This window comes from Coturnix japonica, chromosome 1, assembly GCF_001577835.2.
Source record: "Coturnix japonica isolate 7356 chromosome 1, Coturnix japonica 2.1, whole genome shotgun sequence".
In the NCBI taxonomy this organism is placed as follows: Eukaryota; Metazoa; Chordata; class Aves; order Galliformes; family Phasianidae; genus Coturnix; species Coturnix japonica.
In genome coordinates, this window is record NC_029516.1 from 60,483,852 (window position 1) to 60,504,611 (window position 20,760).

General features: G+C 46.0%; 1 protein-coding gene and 1 long non-coding RNA gene across 14 annotated transcripts in view; one reads left to right on the plus strand and one right to left on the minus strand.

Annotated features, from left to right (window-relative positions):
• Window positions 1–20,760, plus strand: part of SOX5 (SRY-box transcription factor 5) — a 628,709-nt gene that overhangs the window by 330,657 nt on the left and 277,292 nt on the right. For 5 of the 13 annotated variants that reach the window (XM_015868550.2, XM_015868567.2, XM_015868560.2 and 2 more), the window contains exon 1: window positions 10,379–10,544. The exons of 4 other annotated variants lie outside the window; for them this stretch is intronic. In XM_015868550.2, coding sequence (XP_015724036.1) covers window positions 10,507–10,544 — 38 coding nt within the window. In that variant the 5' untranslated portion in view covers window positions 10,379–10,506. Of the gene's footprint in view, window positions 1–9,659; window positions 9,767–10,377; window positions 10,545–20,760 lie in introns of those variants that run through there. 4 more of the 13 variants (XM_015868577.2, XM_032446101.1, XM_032446093.1 and 1 more) reach the window with 3 other exon arrangements.
• LOC116653741 lies at window positions 6,460–11,093 on the minus strand. The gene is made up of 3 exons (XR_004308114.1): window positions 10,748–11,093; window positions 9,049–9,272; window positions 6,460–7,797 (listed from the first exon to the last, which is right to left on the minus strand). It is a non-coding gene; the product is annotated as an uncharacterized LOC116653741 (long non-coding RNA).

Genomic DNA, 20,760 nt, shown 5'->3' on the forward strand with positions numbered 1-20,760 from the left:
CTCTTACATTATGGCTTAATCTCAAAAAATCACCAGCCCTATAGCACGGTGCAGGAAGCTATAGTTCCTTCTCAGCTCTCGAGATACCTCGTTGACAAAGGAATTTCTAAATTTACAAGCTGCCTTAGTACATCAGTGTATGGTGAAAGCTCATCAACCCCTGAGGGCTTAGCAAATCCTGAAGATGGACTTGGTTCCAAGTTCTTCTTTGAACACTTGGTTTGCATTGCCTGGTGTACAGTACTAGACAAGGGAGCGTGCTACTGGAATAGGTGTCACTTAAAACTGGGGGATTTTGTGGTTATAGCTAGCTTGAAGTGCAAGAGATACCCATCTGAAACAGTAGCACAGTGTCTTGAGAATGGATTGGCTTGCTGAAACTGCAGGGAGTAAATTCAGATATTTTCTAAAAGATTTTCCACATCACATTTACAAATCACTTTTTCCCTCAGCAGTGTAGCATAGAAAAAAGTTAAGGATTTTTTTTTTTTTTTCTTCAGTATTTAACACAGAATAATATGTAAGGAGGATAAGGATAAGGGTTTTGCTGAAAAACCAAATTATTTCCTTGTCATATTCCATCATAGAGGACTTAAGAGGGCAAATCTAACCCTTAGTCATTCTTTTACAATATTAAGGATTAGCTACTGACACAGACAAGAATGAAGGAAAAGGAGGTGCTAAACCCATCAAATGAAGAGCAACAGAGTACCAGGTACAGTGAGATATACCAAAATGTGCTACTAAAAATTGATAGGGCTGCTAACTTAATATGTAGCCTTTCCTTTAATACTGGCTTCTAAGCTCTGAGGTTGGAGAAAGCAATTTTTCTGCTTCTCTTTAATTGAACAGTAGAATTGATGCCGAGAATTAGCCTAATGAATTTTGGTTCCTTGCTTGATAAATGGGTTGAAGTAGTAATAAAAAGTAAAATTAAGAGACATATAGATGAGCATTGTGATATTACGGCTATCAGTCAGCAGAGCTTTTGTAAAGAAAAATGATGTCTAATGGTATTCCTTGTGCTCATCAACAAATAGTAGGGGACAGGCATTAGATTTTATTATTTTTTTTCCAAAAAGATTTTGAAAAACATCTTGACAAGATCCCATTGGAAAAATAGTTGTACTTTTGAGAACTAGACAGCCTTCTAAGGGACACAGGACAAAACTAAGAGTGTGGGATTGATATTTGGTGTAGGAAAGCAGTGCAATGGGGGTACTCAAAATCTGAGTGTAATAGGTGTTTTTTTGTTTTGTTTTGTTTTTGTATCTGTACTAATAAATTGAAAACAGTCATGATCATTGTAGTGAAACAGTGAAGAAACATTTACGTCTGAGGCAAAAACTATCAAGTCGGAATGGGAGAAGGCAGAGGATTCTTCTTGCAGTGTAATAGGATGGACAGGTTGGCTACACAATTTTGGCATTAACAAAAACATAGTATTGCATATTGGCTGGAAAAAGGGATGTTATGATACACCTTGCCCTTTTCTAGTATGACCATGGCTACAAAGTAATGGAAAGGACCTATTTTTTCATATGAAATGTTTAACCAAAATAAGCGGAACGATTTAAACACAAGACTTAGTTGTTGAAAATGGAATAAGAAAATCACACTGGAAGTATTGGTGTCATCTGTCAGTAGCACATCTTTTCATGTAGTACTGAGATCTTCATGTGTTAGGCGACCTAGAGATTAACATAGCAGAAACAGAAAAAACTGAAGAGATTCAGTGTAAGTTTTAATCTTGATATTAGGAAGAAAAGTCAAAAAGAATGCTTAGAGAAAAGATAAGACAGATTTTTATGAAATACCAGAGAGGAAAATGGGTTACTGCATTTTACTTTCTCAGTTATTACAAGTCATTCTTTCAAAAGAAAAGGAGGTAAATATAGAGAACAGACTTTTCTGCAGCTTCCTTTTTGGTCTAGATTCCTAGAATGTTTCCATATCTGTGAAGTAAAAGAAAAGATTTGTGTTTATCTCTGCATTATGTGCCCAACTGCAAGATTTTAGGGTTAGCCATCCAAAAAACAAACCATATTCTTGTAGTGATCTTGCAGATCACACCTCCAACAGGCAAGATTCTGAAAAGCACTTCATCTTACCTGTCTTGCCATGAGCTCCAGCTTGGGGTGCCTCGCAGCAACCAGCTGTGGTCCTTAGAGCTCATGAAACATTGTGGGGACGCACTACATCTTGGTCCCTAATTCACATTACCTTACTCAGTAACACACTTGCACTTGTTTCCCACAGTTTGCCCTGTTGGAGCCACCTGCTGCCATTCTATTGCTAGCTCAGAATTCTTTAGGAATCAAGGTTCACCTGTGACATTCTCACATGTGAAATCTTTGTGCAGAGTTTGAACCGTGTTGCTCTCGGGAAAAGGCAGTGACTACATGCAAACAGTGGGAGAGATGATTCATTGAGTTGATTGTGTGGGGTCAGGTACTAAAAACATATGTAAGAATATGGTTGTGTTTGTTGCAGAAGTGTTGAGAGGATATTTCTGATACCTGGTGTGGTGGCATTCATTGTTTTTGTGTTTTGATATTTTTATCCACGAGGTTTAGGTTGTTAACAGGCAGAAGTTATCTAATTTATTTTAAGTTATTTATTGGACAGGGGTCAGGCACTCGTAAATTATGGACTGCATTCTCAGTGAATCAAAATATTTAGGTTGTGTGTGAGGTTCAGTTCTTGGCATCGTGTCACTAATTACTTTTACACAACTCTGAAATAATGACAAAAGGAAAATGCATCAACAAAGAAAGAGAAATTAAACATTGTAAAACAAAACAAAAGCAACATCAGAAATAGAAAGTGTTATTTAAAGGGAAAAGCGGGTGAGCAAATGTGCAGTCTGGATTCAGTGCAGTGTTAGATGGCAAGAGAAGAGACACTCAGCCTTGGATCTTCTCCAGGCACAGAAAAGTTTATGATGTAAGTTTTCTTTGATAAACATTCCTGAGAAACTACTTTGTGCTTTAATCTAAATGAGCGTTGGTCTCAATCCAGTTATCTTTTTGTTGTTGTTTTGGCTGGCTTTTTTTTTTTTTTTTTTCTTTTTAGTATTTCCTTCCTGATTGTTTTATACTCTCACTACAGTTCCATGCCACCTGTTGAGAATCTGTCTTGCTTCCAAGCTAAGTGGTAATAGAAGGTCGTCCACTCTGTACCTGGGTGGCGTTAGGGCTCTTAAAAAGCATCCCTCGGTATTCCAGTGTTCCCACACTTACCATAGCAGTACTTGCTCTGTTTCTGCAACGAAGTGTGGAAGCGTTCCCAGGGGCACTCACCATGGCACCCAGCAATGCTGCCAGCCTCTAGCTGTCCCATGTAACAAGAGGAGCAAGAGGTTTTCTCTGCAGAACTAACAGTAAAAAAAAGCAGTCAATCTGTTTTATACCATACTTGCCTATTTATTTATCTGTAATAGCCGCTGAATTGGGGGTTTTGCGTTGGAAGTGGGAGCTTAGCTTTTTGTTTCAACAGAAATGGATGACATTCATTCTGCTTTTACCCCAAAGTGGAAAATCACTCAAAAAACAGCATCAGAGCTGCTTTAAAATGAATGAGCGCATATAGTACAGTTTTGTTACTTCAGAAATGTAACATAACTCTACATCCTCAGTGACTGCTGTTTCAGCGTGCAAGGTGTAAGATAGCAACATTTCATGACTCCTTCCAGAGATGCATTTAATGTCATTAGAATCATAGCTTAATTTACAGCTTGATCTTCCCAGTGACGTGTATAACAAGTTAAATATCAGTAGAGTGCATTTAATAAACACTAATTTGTATTAATCTTATCACAGACTGTATATGTTATGCAGCTAACGTGTGTGGTACATTAGAAAGGGGATGTATTTACAAATCTGTTCTGAATTTAAAAACCGCACATTTCAGCATCTATGTTTTTTGAAACATTTGCTGTGTAGTGGTTACATGAATACTTGTGGTTATACAGACTAAAAAGGAATAATGTAGATAAACAATTTACAGCATGTAAGAATTTTATCTTTTCTGTGTTCTTTGTTTAATTACTGTTAGTCTAAAATGTAAACTGGTTTTGATAGAAGGTATTTCTTGCAGAAGACCTAATTCTTCATGGGTCTTCTAATACAAAGTGAAAAGAAAATAGTCAGATTATTTGGAAGCATTTTACATTGCCTCTTCTTCTAATCCAAATGAGTGTGTGAGATGGAGGGCATCCATGAACTGAGCTATATGTGCGTCATGCCCACCCAGAAGAGCTCAGGCTGGTTAGCTGAAGGTGGCTGATAGCCCTATGGTAAAAAGGTAAGAAATGATCCCAGTGGCACTGGAAGATGGTGTAGAGAAGCAGACAGCAGAGGTAGATGTGGGCCTGGAGAATTCTGATTGCAAACACCAGAGCAAACCTCAGGACTGCAAAAAGAAGGAACACCTGTAGAAAGTGCACAGAACTATCTATGGTGGATTATTACAAATCACCCTTGAGCTTTTAATTGCATGATGCTTGTTTGATATCAGGCAATCAATGGGAGCAAATTTGTTTGTTTTAAATCCAGCCTCCTTGGTGCATAGGTTAGGAAGAGCGGATTATAGTGGAAAATGCAGTCAGGTTAGGAACACAGAGACAAAATATAATGCTCATAGCCCTTGTCGGTGGATGAGTTTGTATAGTATTGCTGTTGGGGAAATGTCAATTCTGTGGTGATAAGCTCTGCAGGCATTGTATTGAGGGAGACTCAGAAAAACCCGCTGGGTTAAGTGGAAAGATCTCAATTTCAGTGCACTTTGAGTCATGCTCAGCAGTTACTATCTAGTTTTATAAATAGATCAAAGTTGTGGCATTAGGGTACGTGGGCTCAGAGGCTTATGTTTGGCTATAAAACTGAAGTTGCTCGTTCAAAAGAGACTCGATCTCTCCCAACCACTCCTCCACGCACACACCAGGGGAAAAGGGAGTCATTTCCGTCCGATGGGAGTTGGCTGTCTGTATGAAATGAGCGAAGTTCATCATCCGGTGTATTGTGGCAGGCATTTACATGTTGCTAACAGTCATCCCAAATGACACTGAGGAGGGATGTTCCTGCTGGCATTGTTGTGCCAGGGGCTGAAAATGGGCTGGGCTTTGGCAGTGGCAGAGCAGTCCCTTGGATGTGATCGGCCTGCGCAGGATGGGGTGAGTGAGGTGCAGCTGCAGGTTTTGACTGGGATGGTACTTTGTGCGTGAAATAGTCATGCTTGAAAAAGAAGTTAGAAAGAAGACTGAGAGCAACAGGTTCTTAATCTAGTAACACTTTGTGTTCAGAGCCATGATGAGAAACTGTAGACTTTAAATCCGGCTAGCTTCCTAAATAACTGTAAGGACACTTCCTATCCATGGATATTTCCCTATCTTTTTTTGTTTTGTTTTTTTTTTGTTTGTTTGGGTTTTTTTGTGGTTTTTTTGTGTTTTTTTTTTGTTTTTGTTTTGTTTGTTTGTTTGTATTGATGGATTTTGTTTTGTTTTGTTCTGGTTTTGCATGTGTTTACATATCATTTTGTTTCTAAAAATGCACAGTTGGTTACAGTTCTGTATGAATTTTGAGTTGCCTTTACCTCAACCGATGTGGAGTGGATGGAATCAAAGAAAGCAGAGTTGATAATAAAGGGATGAGAAACTCTGTAATTATTTTTACTGGCCCTTAGGGAAGTTTGAATTCCAATTTTTGATGAAGATTCAGATTACTCCTTAAGGGTAGTGTCAGTACTCCTTTATGGGGAGTGCTGCAGATGATAGACCCCCACTGAAACTGAAGGTAAATAGCTGATAAATGAGGGCTTCTCGCTTGCAAGTGAAATGCTTTTACTTTTCCTTGAAGAAATTCAGTAAATTGAAAAACTCGAAATAGCACAGAAATTTCAGTCCTCCAGACCGCCTTCTCCTTCTCAGATTTTGCGATCCTATATTCAGCGCTCCGTTTTGCCAACACCAAACATGCCTGATGTGGCATTTACATTCTTTTTAAAAAAGCATAGATTAGTTATATTTCTAAGAGTTAACTTCTTCTCTTGACACATGTACTTAATTCCCGTTAATGGAAATGGCAGTTAGGCATGCACACTGAAAGGAAAAATCTGTTCCGAAGCATATGATCCAAACTGCATTGTAGCTAAACATTTCCATACTCTGAAATAAGCACTCATTATTTGCAAGATATTCTTCGTAGTAAATGCATGAACCCCACTCCGTTCTCCTTTCTCTCTCTTAACCTGTTCCAAAAAACCCTTGCTTAGAAATGTTAGAGTTTCATTCCTAATGCTGTAGTTGTTTTGGATATATGCCTAAAAAAGAAAATCTATGTAGGATCTTCAGGGTTTTGCATATTTTCTATGAGAGTTTTCCAGTAAATCATTCTGTGGAATATCTTACATTTCCTTGGACTTTGTAGGTCTCTATTATTAAAACCTACAGTGGAAACAACAAAACATGAAAAGCTCACTTTATTTTCCAGCACTTCCTTTACTTACAATATTGCAGCAGCTGCCAAAGGCATCAGGCTGAAGTGTTATCATTTGATGGGTTTTATTATTTTATTTTTTTTAAATCATCTCCTTAGTTTAAGGCTTTCTTTCTGCCCATTTGCTTGTATATAAAGACCTGTGGATTCTGTAATATTCGTGAGTTATGGTATTTCTAACTTGAGCTGGGTGGATAATTGATTTTTTGGTTCATCTCTTGAACTGGAGGACCACTATAGCAACAAAAAATCACTAGCACACAAAAATTCAGATAAGAATTTATAATTTGAGATGTTTCCCACACCTAAATGGAAGTCAGAGCCTTTTGGTTCATTTCAACCCCAACTGCCCTGTTTTGCCTGAACCTTTTTGGTTTGGGCACCCCTCAAAGGAACAGAGCAAGAGAAATGCAAAGGGAAGGGCTGGCGGGGGGAGGCTTCATTTTTCTCATCACGTGGGGGTATTCGGACTTACATCCTGATTCTCAGCTTGAGAAGAGCTGAACAAGGCTTGTAGTTACGTATTGTCTTAGTTTCAGCTCGAGCTGACTCGTCATTGATTCCAAATTCCTCATTTTCTCCAGTTTCTGATAAGACAACAGCTTTTGTTCTACATCCTCGCAATTTGTACAAAGCAAGGCTTCAAGATGACCATAGGAAAGTTTCAAAGATCCCCTCAAACCATTTGTTTGGCTTGCTGCTTCTTGCAATTAGTTGAACTTACTACAAGAACATAATTTTACAGATGAATCTACAATAACACAGTGACATCCATACACTAATGCAGCAATACGATATTAATACAGCGGTAATGGTAACTTTTTTTTCCCCCTTTTTGGACCGTGATTCCTCACACCAAGCTGGGAGCTCAGAAAACATGGGATGAAGGAAACTAGGGAGAAGGAGATAGGCACTAAGTGGCAAACACAGTATGGTAAGTGCTCTAAGCTAGGGCTAGGGTAAGGGAAAAGAAAGGTTTATGTCAGAAACATTCAGAGCAATGATCTCTGCTTCCTTTCTTTCTTCCTTCCATTTCCTCTCTCCTTCCCAGCACTCCCTCTTGCTTGTTTATCTTTGTTTTCTCCCCCAGCATTTCTTTGTTGGTGAGTTCTCTTGTGTTGTGTTTTTTCCCCCCTTTTATTATGGTTCAGGTCTGGCCGATGTCCTGTTCCATAGTTCCTGATGTAGGCAGCGATTGCTCTGGTTCATAATCATATAGCAGAGATCTGCCTGAGGAGGCTCAGCTTGCTGGGCATGACGCAGACTGGGACTCGGAGGGGATGTGCTCGTTGTGCTGAAGATGCTTTAACAGGAGGGAAAATAGAGGTAAATATATGTGAACAGAGAAGGGCAGTTGTGGCGTGGAGCTGAGCTGGAAAAAGAAGACAAGGTTAGAGATCTGGATGGGGCTAATGTACAGTCGGAATACGGTAGTCCCAGAGACATTGCAGACTCTTTGAATGAAAGGTCATCTTCATCTCCCTATAGCTGGAGCTCCTGACTGGCTTCTGTCTGTAGGCAGCTCCCAGGGCTAAGGGCAAGCAGGCTGGAGCAGAACGTGGAATGGCAGAGCAGGAGCAGCATCTGCTGAGGGGCAGTCAAAGGGAAAAGGCTGGGGGCTCTCACAAGTGTGAGCAGTGGGATGAAGTGTGCTTTAACCACGTGTAAAAAGTCACGCCTTTCCGAGGAGAGCAGCAAAAACACACAGCGTGTTTCAGCAGCGTGAGGGCTGCTGTGGGCTGAGGCGCGTGGATCTTTGTTTCCCATCCCGTTGCTGCATTTGGCTAACGGTGTCAGCCTGGGCAAGCTGCTAAGCCTGTCTGCATCTCAGTTTCCTTATTTGAGGCCAAATTCTCCTACTAAGTAGCCTCCTACTCCACACAGAGATTTGCTGATTTGAATGGAGCCCCTGTGGAGCGAGATACTTTTCAATACAAATAAAGTTTTGGAATCAGCCCTAATTATATTTATTACCTGCAGAGGAGTAATGTGAGACTTAACGTGGTTTGAGACACTCAGATGAAAGAGAAAGTATGTGGAATTGTTCTTTTTAATCATCCGCCGCCTTTTCAGTGTCTACCTCACAGCTGTCCTAAAAGGGCTAGCTACTAAATAACAAATAAAAATCCTTGTACATAGTAACGAGGTTTGTCAGGCTCCCATGAATGAACCTCTGTGGAAAATATTATTAGCCAGGGGCTACTGGAGGAAATCGGCAGAGCTGCCCCACGGCGAGGAGCCATTAGGTCTCCCTCCTGCCAGCAGCTGGCAGAGCCCCCGGGATGGGCTCGGGGGGGACGGGCCAAGGGCAGCCTGGGGGATCCTCCTGTGTGCTGGGCAACGCGCCCGTCCCCAGTGGGGCCGAGCTCCTTGGGGTGACAGAAGCGTTCATCCAGGGGTGAAGCCAGTGGTGCCTTCGTGCGGCGCTGGACTGAGCGGCCCCAGCCTGAGCCTGCTGGGTTACAACATGTGCATGGACGGGGGCGGAGGGGTGGCGGGGGAGGGGAGGTGGCGGGGGGGAGTTAAATAGGGTAGTATTAATAAAATAACACACTTTTCTTCGGGGGGGATTTCTTTCGGCCGGTGGGCACGACGATATCGAGTGCTTCGTGGCTGCTCCGTGTGGATGTGCCCATAAACTAGTGCAGCCAAGTTGCGTTCTGCGCGCCGCCAGGAGGTGAGGGCGAATGGGGGGGTCGGGGGGGGGAGAAGCGAACCTCATCCCACCGCTGTGGGGTCAGAGCCTCGTGGGCTTTAAAGGCCTTTAATGTTGTCCAGCTGCAAATTAAAGCAGAGAGAGAGAGAGAGAGAAAGGAATTAGGGCTGGGGAACTGAAAAGAATGGAGGATAGCTCCGTGGGTGTGTGCGCTGGGGAGCGGTAGACCGGTGTGTTGTGCTCTGTGGGGTTTTTCTCCCTTCCTCTCATTTTTCCCCGCTCTCAGCTCGTTGTGCCGCTGCTCCCGGCGCTGGGACGGGCGCTGCCCCGCGGTCCCGGCTCCCACCCTCTGTTCCCTCCGTCCGCGCCTCACCCCGGGGAGCGCGTTTGGGGACGGGCCGGGGGAAAGGGGTGCGGGGAGGAATGGAGCGTCCCCAGGGGAAGGGCCCCAGCGGAGGAGGGCAGAGCCGCGTTTGTTGTTGTTTGCGCGTGTGCGCTCCGCTCCGCACGCCGCTACCTTTCCCCCGGCGCACGGCGGGGCCGTCTGATGGAGTTTGGAGCGGAGGCAACTCCGGGTGCGCTGCCAGGGCGGCTCACGGCGCTGCGCGGAGCGGCAGTGAGTGACAAGTTGTTTACAGGTTTCCTTGAAGGGGCCCCTCTATATTTCATCTGTCAAAGTTGCTTTTCTTTCTTTCAACAATGCTTGATTGTTGTGGGTTTTTTTCCTCCCTTCCCCAAAGAGGGAGAAAAAGGGAGAGGAGGGGAGAGATCGGGGCTGGTTGGGGGGGGGGGAGAAAGGAAGGCGGGGGGGGAGTAAAGGAGTGGAAATTCTTCCGAGCACAAATGCCTTTGGTAACATTTTTCTGCGCCCAATCCTTTCTCCCCCGTTGCAACTCGCAGAGAGTTGGTAACTGGTTCCATTTAATCACTCTGCTCTCGTTTTATCTCCTCTCCCCGCTGATCTTCCTCAGCGCAGGGGATTTGCTCCCGGTTTAGGTGGATTGTCAGGCTTTTTTTTTTTTTTTTCTTTTTCTTTTGTTTTTTTTTTTCAGTCATTATTTTATTCTTTTCCTCCCTCCCCACCCCCCACCTCTTTATTTTTCTTTTCCCCCCGCTCTCGGGGCCGCGGGTGCGCAGCGCCGCGCCGCCGCGGGGGGAGCCCGGCGAACGGGGCTGCGGCGGCGCGGCCCCTTTAAGAGCCTGGTCAAGGAGCCCTCGCTCAGAGCAGCGCGCCGGGAGGGAGGCGGGAGGAGGGAGAAAATCCATCGGTGTGGAGGGCTCGGGCTCACTTGACAGGTTCAGTCGGAGGCGACCATAGGTGGCTGCTGTGACAAAGGGAAACTGCGCTTTTCCAGCATGCTCACTGACCCTGATTTACCTCAGGAGTTTGAAAGGTGAGGCGACTTGGTGGGGCGGGGGGGGGGGGGGGGGGCGGGCTGCGATGGGTTTGGCGTTCGCTGGTTGTTGTTGTTGTTTTTTTTTCTTTTCGGTGTGGGGGGGATGGGGGGGTTCTCTGTCTTTTCCCATATTTCCCTCGCTGTTCGCGATGCCCGCACTCGGCGCGATGCCCCCGCTCCCCCACCCCGCCCCGCGTCACCTCTCCGCTGTCACGGCGTGGGGGGGAAGCGGGGATGCTCGGATGCTGCTCTCCGTGCGGCTCCGTCCCGCCGGGAGGTTTCCCCGCACTGCTCGGTGCCCTCCCGGCAAAGTTTGGGGCCGCCGCGCCGGGAGCGCTTCTCTCCGCTCCTCTCCGTGCGACCTTTGTTGGCCGCGCCGCCGCCGGGCCCGGCCCTACAACGCGGGGCCGGGAAACTTGCTGCCAACTTGCGGCCCCCCCTCCGGGTGCGGGCAGCCCCCGCTCCGCTCCGAGTCCGCCGTCCCCGGCCGCGGGCGGGAGGGATGCGCTGCCGGGGAGGGGGGGGGTGGGGGGGGGCTCGTCTCGGTGCGATCTCCCTCCTGTATAAACATTTGGTTGTATCCGGCGGTGCGGTGCGAGCTAGGTGCTAGACCAGCTGGGTACAAATATGCTCAGGCAAGCTGTTCGCCGCTCGGAGCGCTCCGGAGGGGAGGCAGGGAGGGAACGGGTGGGAGCGGGCAGAGGAGGACGGGAAGGAGCGCCCGAATTGAGGCATCGGAGAGAAACGAAATTGGGAAGTGCGGAAAAGAACTATTTTAACGCTTTCTGCCCTCTTTCTGCAAGCAGAGAGCTTTTCTGCCAGAAGTGGGGTTGGTGTGTGGCGCTGCTCCCCACGCTGCCCTCCTATCGCCGATTTTCCAGACTTGTGTGGAATACTGGGCATTTTTCTTTGCTTTGTTACCGTTGCAATAACAGAGGAAGATGCTTTTGTACACGTGCGTCGTACCAACTTAGTGCAACTACCTGAGGAAACTGCTGGTGCTGCTGTGCTGAAGCGGTGCGGCATCGCAGCGGTGCCTCTGTCCCTACAATGGACAGATGAAAGTGCTCCGTGGGCCTCACCGAGGTCCCATCCAGACGTGTCCGAGCGAGCGGGTTGGGTTATTCTTTGAACTTTGTGGTGAGCAGCGTGCATGTAGAGCCTGCCAGGCAGAATATGGGTCCTTTCATTTTCCTGCTGGTGGACTTTTCTTCCTCTGAAGTGCATTTATATCAGTTCGATATACAAACAAATCATTGCGGACAGAACATCTCTTGCAGAAATAAAGCGAGTGCCTCCGCTCCGTTTTTGTAGGCGTCCGTCTTGTTTTCAGGGATCCCAGAGCTGCTCCTGTGCACATTCCAGTTAAATAGTCAATACATCGCTCTCCGTTTGCTGCGCAGATAACAGCGAGCGGTAGGGATGGGAAGCCATAAAAACGAACCTCGGGACACATCACTTTTTTTATTATTATTATTATTGTTATTTTCTATACAATTTTCCCCCTGCAGTTGAAATTGGTGATCCCAACCAATTCCTCTGTTAATCATTACCGTTTGTTTACACGGCGTGTGTTTGACTGGAGTTGCACAGGCACACAGAGCAGCCCCTGCCCATGTCACAGATGTGTGTTTGCCAGGAGCCGGCCGTGAGGACGCGCTTCCTCTCCCCCACGGATGCTCAGACACACGTGGGTTTGCGGGGTTCATGTGTGTACGTGGGCATGGTGTGCAGGGGACGGGGTTTCAGGCAGTTGTCGCAGGTTGTTATCCCACATCGGCTGCAGACGCTGCTCCTGGAGCACAGTTGTGCAGCCACTGGGGTCCCACAAGTCATATATACATGACCGCTCCGCTTGCGCTGGTGCTGTCCTCTCCTACCGTTCCCTGGTAAAATGGAGCAGCAGGGTATAAGGCTGTCAGGCACAGTGCTTGCAGTTTGGCTCTCAGTGCCTGCCCATCACTCAGGGGGTCCCTCTGCATCCCCTCCCGCCCCTCCGTCATATCTGGGTGCATCCTGGGGAGCTGCAGGCAGCACCGAAACTTTTGGACACCTTAACTTGGGGAAGCTGAGGTGATGGGGCTGCTTTGGAGGCTGTGGTCATTACCGTGGGCATTCGCTGTACACACTTGGAATGAAAATGATCCTGAGTGTCAGACGGATAAACACTCATTAATTCATTCAGCATCAGTAGTAAATTGCACTACATTTTGTGAGCCGGCATGTATAATTAATTGTCGTGCCAAAAACGTGAGGACTGTCGTGCTTTCCCGAGAAGTTCCTCGATTCTTTATTCCTGTTTGTGGTGGCTCTGTTGCCTGGCGCAGGGGAGCACCACAATGCATGCGGGGGATGAGGTCTGCAGGAGGGGTGTAGGGAGGAATCATAACTGGAAACTGCTCTGCTTGTTTCATGGAGCAGAGGTACTCCTAGGGTGCGCGTTGGGCACTACCTGTGGCACTCTGAATGGGCTTAAATGTCTCAAAAGTGACAACTCTTCTGTTGCTTTTTTATATTTTTAAAGGCTGGCTGTTATGCTTAAATATACCAAGTACGGCCACAACAGAAAGAAAGTTTGCTCTGTGGAAATACAGAGAGAATTTAGCTGGAACCGTCGCAGACAACTGTGAAATGTACCGAATGATGAGGTCTCGGAAATGCCCAACATAAAGTTTTAATGTCTTAATAAAATCTGGTAAATGAAAAATAGATAAAGCAACTGCTTAACAATGTCCCCAGTGTAGGGAACGTTCTTAAACCCAAATTAATTACTGCATATTTACATTTCTCTGTAGACTGAGAGGGAGGCTCCGCTCAGCATCAGGACCAAGTGATGTCCTTTGCCTTTCTCTCTGTCATTCTTTTCTGTTTTCTTTCCTTTCTTTTGATACACTAGTTCGAGGTAAGGAAGTATGTGTGGAAGAGGGAAAGCAAGGTTAGTGCTTCCTCAGGAGAAAGGCAGAGCTGGCAGACAAAAGGCACAGACCGAGCAGTGGGATGGGGACAGCAGAAGAAGTTCAGTATCGCCAGTCAGTGGTTCTGTGCCCTGGAAGTGTTCTGAGTGCTGGTGAACGGCACGTAGAAGGGAGAGGCGAGGATGTAAAGCAAGCCTCTGCTGGGAGGAGAGAAATATACTTAGCTGCTGCGCCGCTTTGCTGCACGAGTCATTTCAGACTCCCACTGAATTTATTTTGGGGTTGTACCAACACTGTCAAATGGAGAAATCATTTTCCTAAAAGGAAACTTTGCGTATTCCTAAGTGCTTTTCTTAGCTAAAGTTACCCTAAAAGCTTTCTTCCTTCTACTGTGTTTGCTGAGAGTTCTGGAGAAAGAATAATGCCTTTCTATCAGACGCCTTGCTCAGAATGATGTTCCACTCTCCTCAAACCTACCTGTAGATGTAAGAGTGATTACTCCTTCATTTAAAGTAAGCCAATGAGATTTCTTTAGTATTGAGCTAAGTAGCATTTACCTCTCACTGAGGTGCTTTCAGAAGGTGACTTTGTGGCTCGTGTGTTCAGGTTTTGGGTCTGGAGAGTGGATGCAGTGCCAAGCGGAGGTTTCAGCTGGTGGTTCTTCGCCGCGTCAGAAATGGGCGCGATTTCATTTCTCTGAGATGAGTCTGAAGGAATTAATTCACTTGCCGGCTACTCGTTAGCGTCCTGTGTGTGTTCCATTCACTTGCTGTGCTCACGCTTGCCGAGGAAGAAGTTGACTGTTACAGATTATAGATTTTAATGGCCATCTCTCCAATTTACCAATTGCTGCGACTGTGACCCGGTCTTAGAGAGCAAAAAAAAGCCCAAGCGGGAGAAGGCTGAGTGACACGCCAGCCCGCACAATCCCACTGTTGTGCTCTCTGTGTTCGAGTCAAATCGGGAGTTTGGCACTGCTAATTCTGGGTGGCTGGCTCATCATATGCATTCAAGGAGTTAATTAAAACACACACAAACACATACACACGCTCTCCCTCCACGCATCTTGCACTGTCTGTGTGCATGGTGTTTGTGACTGGTACCTTTAGGAAGGAGAGGAATTGTTGTTCCTCCTCTTGCTGTCCGGAGAGCTGAAATACAGAAATAGTTTACAAAATATTTACTGCTTCTTGGGGAGCTTTTAACAAGCACTTATGGCTTTATGCTGTAAGAGGCACGTAGTGCCTTGCTGAGGTATGTGAATGCAGAGTCCCGGTGATGGGATGGTGTGTTTGTGTGATGTGATGTGTGATGCTGGGTAGGGTACTTTCAAGTTGCTGTATACCTCTGCCTTCACGACTCCTGCAGAAGTGAGTCTGACATCCTCTCGGCTCTGTCTGTTCTGTGGGTGTCCTGCTCGGGCCTGGTTTGCTGTAATGAGCTCGGCAGCGGAGGAGAGAAGCGGGGTCGCGTACCTGCGCATGCTGCCAGCGCTCAGTGCCTACTGCCGTGGTGCTCGCAGCGCTTCGTTGGTGGCTGCGGTGCGTCCGTGCTGATGCTAAGCAGGCAGCATCCCGAGCAGCCGGGCGCTTTTCCCTTTGAAAACACTCGCGGCTCTTCATCTATCTCGGAGAGCGCACGACGCTCCGATGCTTGTTAGGCGCAGAAAAGCCGCGTCTCGCTGCCTGTCTGCCTCGGGAACTGCCAGCGGAGCAGCTCCATCCCGCTCTCGCACCGCCCAGCCCGGCGGAGTGACTTCGGGAGCTCGGGGCCGCGTTCCCCTCCCCAGCGAGCTGAGCCGGCACCCGGTGGGCCCCGTCCCCGGGCAGCCAGGCCTGCGCTGCGTGCCGCCGCTCCCCGCTGGGCCGCCAGGGGGGCGCCTGAGGGCGGCGAGCGGGGACCCCGGAGCGGGGTCGGGACGGGACGGGCTCGGCCGGAGAGAGGTCCCTCCGGAGGCCCGGCCCCTTCGGGCTGCTCCCGCTGCGGGGAGAGCTGCTCGTGGCACTGGGCGCAGTGGATGGGGATGGAGGGACGTGTGAGAGTAATTCGCTGCGTTACGGGTTAGTTTTATTATGATTTCTTTTGAGAGAGGGTGCAGGGTTTTTTTTCTTTATTCTTAAGATAAAAATAAAAACAATAATAATAATAAAAGGAAGGAGGGAAGAACGTGTGTTGCCAGCCGTGCCAGGTGCTACGGGCAGCGGAGGAGCGGCGAGGCGCTGCCCGCGGTGCGGGGCTGCCATGCTGCGCGCTGGCGGGGGCGGGCTGCTGCGAAGAGATGGGAGCGTTCTCCTGCCCCCTCCGCTGGGTCCGTCCAGGCACTTCTCTCCAGCTTGTCCTTTCGTCACTTTAAGGGGAAAAAAAAAAGGCATTTGTTCAGCGCGGTGGTACAATGTTTGACTTGTAGAACGCGGTCGGAGTGAACATGAGAACAAGCTTGGGGCTCACTCTGAAAGTTTGACGTTGGCATTGACCTTGTTTCCCTTAAAAGTGGTGTGGGATCAATCAGGTAACATTTTTTCAGTCGTTCCGTTTGTAACTATAAAAGGCTGTGCTGTAACTGTATGAAGGCTATATTGTAATTGTATTGTCGTTCTTAAAATTGGTGTTTGACGTGTTTCCCGATTACCTTTTTATACTTCTTATTTTGGTTCTTTCAAATGGCCAGTGTGGAACTTCACATCGGCAGCTCTTCTTTAAGATTTATAGTAATTTAATGCTAGTCCTGTTTTACCGGCGCTTTGCCATCATGTTTTCTCAAGTTCATACCGACTTCTTTCTTTCTTCTTTTTTCTTTTTTCTTTTTATCCATAAGATGTGGGTGTCTTAGTGCTATTTGATCTCAGTACATCCTAAATGGTACGTTAGTGCTAATTTTTCTGCTTCATTGCATTGTAGTATTACCGCTGCTTATTTGATACTGTCTTTATGGAATCTTACTTGCTCTTAACGTAATTCCACTACTTTGGGGGCAAAAATATATGGCAACTGAATAGAAATTGAATTTTCTTGTGAGAATTACCTTTTCTTTCTTCTGGTGAGGAATGTTGTGCCGGGGCAAGCCTTAATTTTGAGTAGTAAAAACCTTTGTCCACATCTAATGTGCTTCAGTACCTCTGTAGTTCTGGAGAAAAAAGACTTGGGAATGTAGTCTATGTAAAGTGAAACCCATACAACTTGTCATCCTCTTGGCTTCTTTGGCGCTGAGCTTGTCATTTTCTTGATTTTAAGAATGTGGGAGTGAAAAAAAAGGTCCCGACTTCCATCCATTCACCTTGCAGGTTGGGCTTGGGCAGAGATGATCTGTCTGACGGTGAGCCAGAGCTGCGTGCCAGCTCCACAGACAGCGTAGGACCAGGGGGAAGGAAGATGGCAGAACCATTCAGAGCTTTGTTCTTACTTTTATAGCTTGGTTAACTGAAAAGCTTTCACCTCTCCTGTTTGGTCAACTAAAAGCATGAGCCTGGAAAGCCTGAGCCTGCAGTCGCTCTGAGTTTTGGACAGTGCACTGGGTTGCTTTAGGCTGTGCTACCTGCCATTTGCTGGGTGCCCCAAAGGGGCTATGCTTCCGTGGAGTGGAAAGCCACCAAAACCCATTGCAGACCGAAAGACGCATAGGCAGTTTTGTGTATGGTTTTTATAATGTGGTCATTCTGGGGGCATTCCTTGCTTCAGAACAAGGTTGAACAATGGACACAAAGTGCTGTGTCCCATCTCTGCTGGAGTCGTCCCGCCTGTGTTAGGGTTGGGGCACCTTTGTAGGGCTGGGTACTGGGAGCAGGCATTGCTGCAGTATCCACGCAGTGTCCGACTGCAGGGAAATTATCTGCTTCTAGAGAAATTCCCTTAAGGGCCTCTTTGCAGGCATATTGTAAAGCAAGACTTGGAAACATTTTCTCCGAAGGTTTAGTCAGGTTTCTATTCATAGGGTTTTCTCCCTAAATTTTGATGCTGTGGCCTCGCTGGGGCAGAGGCTTTTTTGGATAGGGATGAGATGTGTGGGAAGGTGATGGTTGGTAAGGGCGGAGGGAAGGATGTTCTTACCCATTTGGCATGTCTATTAACAAACTGGGTCGTTTTGTTGTGTTGTGTTTACATGACTTGTTCCTGTGCTGGTGTGAAATGTGAATCACCAAAATATGATGATGATTTAAAATAAAAAAAGAAAAGCTAAATGAAACAAAACTGAAATAGAACTGAAAGGCTAAATGAAATCAAGTGAAAACAGAACATGCAACACAGTTCTTTTGGTACTGTTTCCTTCTGCAGTTGCTGAGTAAAGCCAAATAGATTTCTTTTCCACTTCCATTAAGAATTATCCAGGCGTCAGAGTTTGAAATGCACAGAGTTATAGAAAATATAGCTGTCTTTTCAGGTTCAGTCTTTGGTTTGTCTTTTGCTCTCAGGTTCTGGAGATTTAAGGAGCTATTTATGGGCAGTGTATTGTAGAGGTGGCTATTGATTCTCATCTTTGTTGAAACTGTATGAATGTTGGGTTAATTCTGGTTTTGTGACTGAGGGGAGCGTGGCAGCATTTCTCAGAGGAAAACTCTCATCCTTTGCTTCTAATTTGTACTTTCTTCTTAGTTTTGCTCTTGCCCGAATTCTCAAACCTAATTGTGTGACTCATAAAACATATTAGGTTGTGGTGTTTTCCTTAAACACCATGAAAGGTTTAGGAAGAATACTATACTGCTGTCCTGTATGCTACGTATCTACTTCATAGATAATCTGCATGTGTATTGGTGTCATTGATTTAGTCTGTTTTTGTAGAGTGCAAGCATCCTGAATCAGGACCCCATTATGCTCGCCACTGTACAAACACAAAAAAAGAAGGTTTCTTGCCATTCCACAGAGCAGCCTTTGTGCTTGGAGCTTAGACTAATATCAATGTGTCTTTGTATGGGAAAAATTCAGAAATGGAGGGTAGGTAAGAGATCCCTAACATGGCTTATGAATGAGATTTCAGTCCTTAAACCATGCTTTGGAGTTTATAAATTGACTGATGTATGTGCATGCATATTCTGTGTCTGTATATATTTTACACACACATACATGTAGGTAAAAGTTGCTTTACTATTAGAAGTATTGATAATGTTAGTAGTACCAGTAACGTCTTTTGATTAGGAGTTCAGGGCATTTTGGAAAAAATTGCTATACAAGTTATGAAGATTTTTGTGCTCTTTCAGTGGAGAAGCAAGATTAGCCTCAGCCTATAGATGAAAAAGTGGAGGGACAGTGTTGCAAAATGGTTTGCACGGGTGGGTTTAGAAGCCAGAGGTACTGACTGCTAGTACTGTTTTTTAACCTCGAGACCATCCTTTTCATTCCTGAGCTCCAAAGAACTGCAAATTACAGATTTCTGTCAGCCCAATTATAATTTCTAAAGGTCTCCTTCTAGTGAGATGAAAATGTAATATTGAAATTACTTAAATATGTAAAACAGGGACTTTAGAGTATAATTAACGGTGTGAAGTACAGAAATATTTACAGCCTGAGCTGTGCAGTGAGGGCTGGCATGGAATGCAGTCTCTGGACCCGCTCAGCTTTTGGGACAAGCTTTGGTGCTATCTCTCTACCTGGGGACAGCTGGGGAGTGCAGGCAGCGGATAGGAGTCAGTGGGGAGCCAGCGTGTGCAGCTGACAGGCCAGAAAGGTTTCATCCTGGAGAACAATTAACATCTTCAGCCATACATACAAAAGCTGTCATATGTTTTATAACCAAGGGCTGAGCACTGGGGGTGTCCAGGAAAAATTCTTCGCATGGAGATTATTAACGAGAGGAGCAGACTCCACGAAACACAGCGATGTAGGCAACCGCTGTGAGAAACCAACTTGCTGAAAAGCAAAAACCACGGCACAGAGCACAAAATGCGCTGTGATCCCTGCCCGCAATTTTGACATCTGTTTTTTACATGTGCCACAGAGATCCAAAATGAAGGAAATGAGACAAGCTTATTAAAAGGGAGGAGTTATTTTGTTATTCATACTAAAAGTTTTTCTAGTCCATCTCAGTATTTTTTTCCATTTCCAGCCGTGCTCAGTAAGAGTAGGGGCCGAATCGGGGAGGTCTGCAGGTGGGTTTGGGTCCAGTCTCCACATTGCCTCTCTTACCTACTCTCTCAGCAGCATGCAGAATAAACTGAGGAGTGCTGGGCGGATTTGATCTGTGTTGCCTATGAGTATTATGACTGAGCTATTAAGTTATTTTCTTTGATAAGATTTTTAAGAGGGAGACTACTTTCAAGATAATGGATTATAATCAGACACGTTCCGTAGTATTTCAGTAGTAGTTATTCAGCAGTGTGTTCACAAAGCCCTACTTTGTGGTAGGGCCAAGCCAGACATCATTTTAAAAGGTGTTCATTCACACTGAGTATTTGGACTTGCCGCGCTGAAGCTCAGTGTTGGGTCCTAAAATGTGAGACTAGTTAATGAATGTTCTGCTCAACTCTGCGGAGAAGGATGGTGTTTTTCACCAGTGAGGCATGGAGCGCTGAGCAGTGAGGAGGTGATGGAGCAGAAGTCTGGCTTTCCTCAACCTGCAGCTGTCTTGCATCGGTTGCAGTGCAGTCAGACTTTCTCAAGTACTGGGAGAGGTTTCTGCAAGCTTCTACAGACCTGTCGAACTCAGAAGTTCCGAATGGGTGTGCTTTGAAGAGGTGCTAACTAACCACTCATCCCAAACAACCCTGTATCTCTGGCATATACATGCAGGCAGGCTGGCAGTGATGAAAATTCACCTGAATTCCATCAGAGGTAACATCTGGGCCTTTGTGGACTTGGCACTGTATGCAGAATTAATCTTTGCTTCGAAAACCGTGTGCTTTCGAAGGTAGCAACTCCCAGTTGTGCCCACTGAGGTCTGAAGTGAGACCGCTGCGCAAAAACTGCTGTCTACATTTGTTTGATAACCTCACTTGTCAAAACGGTGACCTTTGTTAATTTGTCACCAGGCAAATTATTGCCTGCAGCTCCCAGATTCCACGAGAACCCTGGGCAGACAGCAGGGTTCGAAATGCTGGGGAGCATTTTGGATCTGCTGTTGGTGACAGTGAGCTGGGAGAGGTGCCTGATCTGGTGGTGCCATGCCGTGGGCTGTCCAGTGTGCATCAGCAGCACTGGGAGCTCGTGGCCCTTGTTGGAGACAGACCCCTCCAGAAAGGCATAGCCTATCGTGTGCTGTTACACTGGATTGAATAAAACAAATAAAGCGTATCATTTAATAAATGGTTATCAAATAAGGAGGCAGATAATTTTTATTAAAGTAACATAGGGAATTTCCTTCTTGAAAAGGC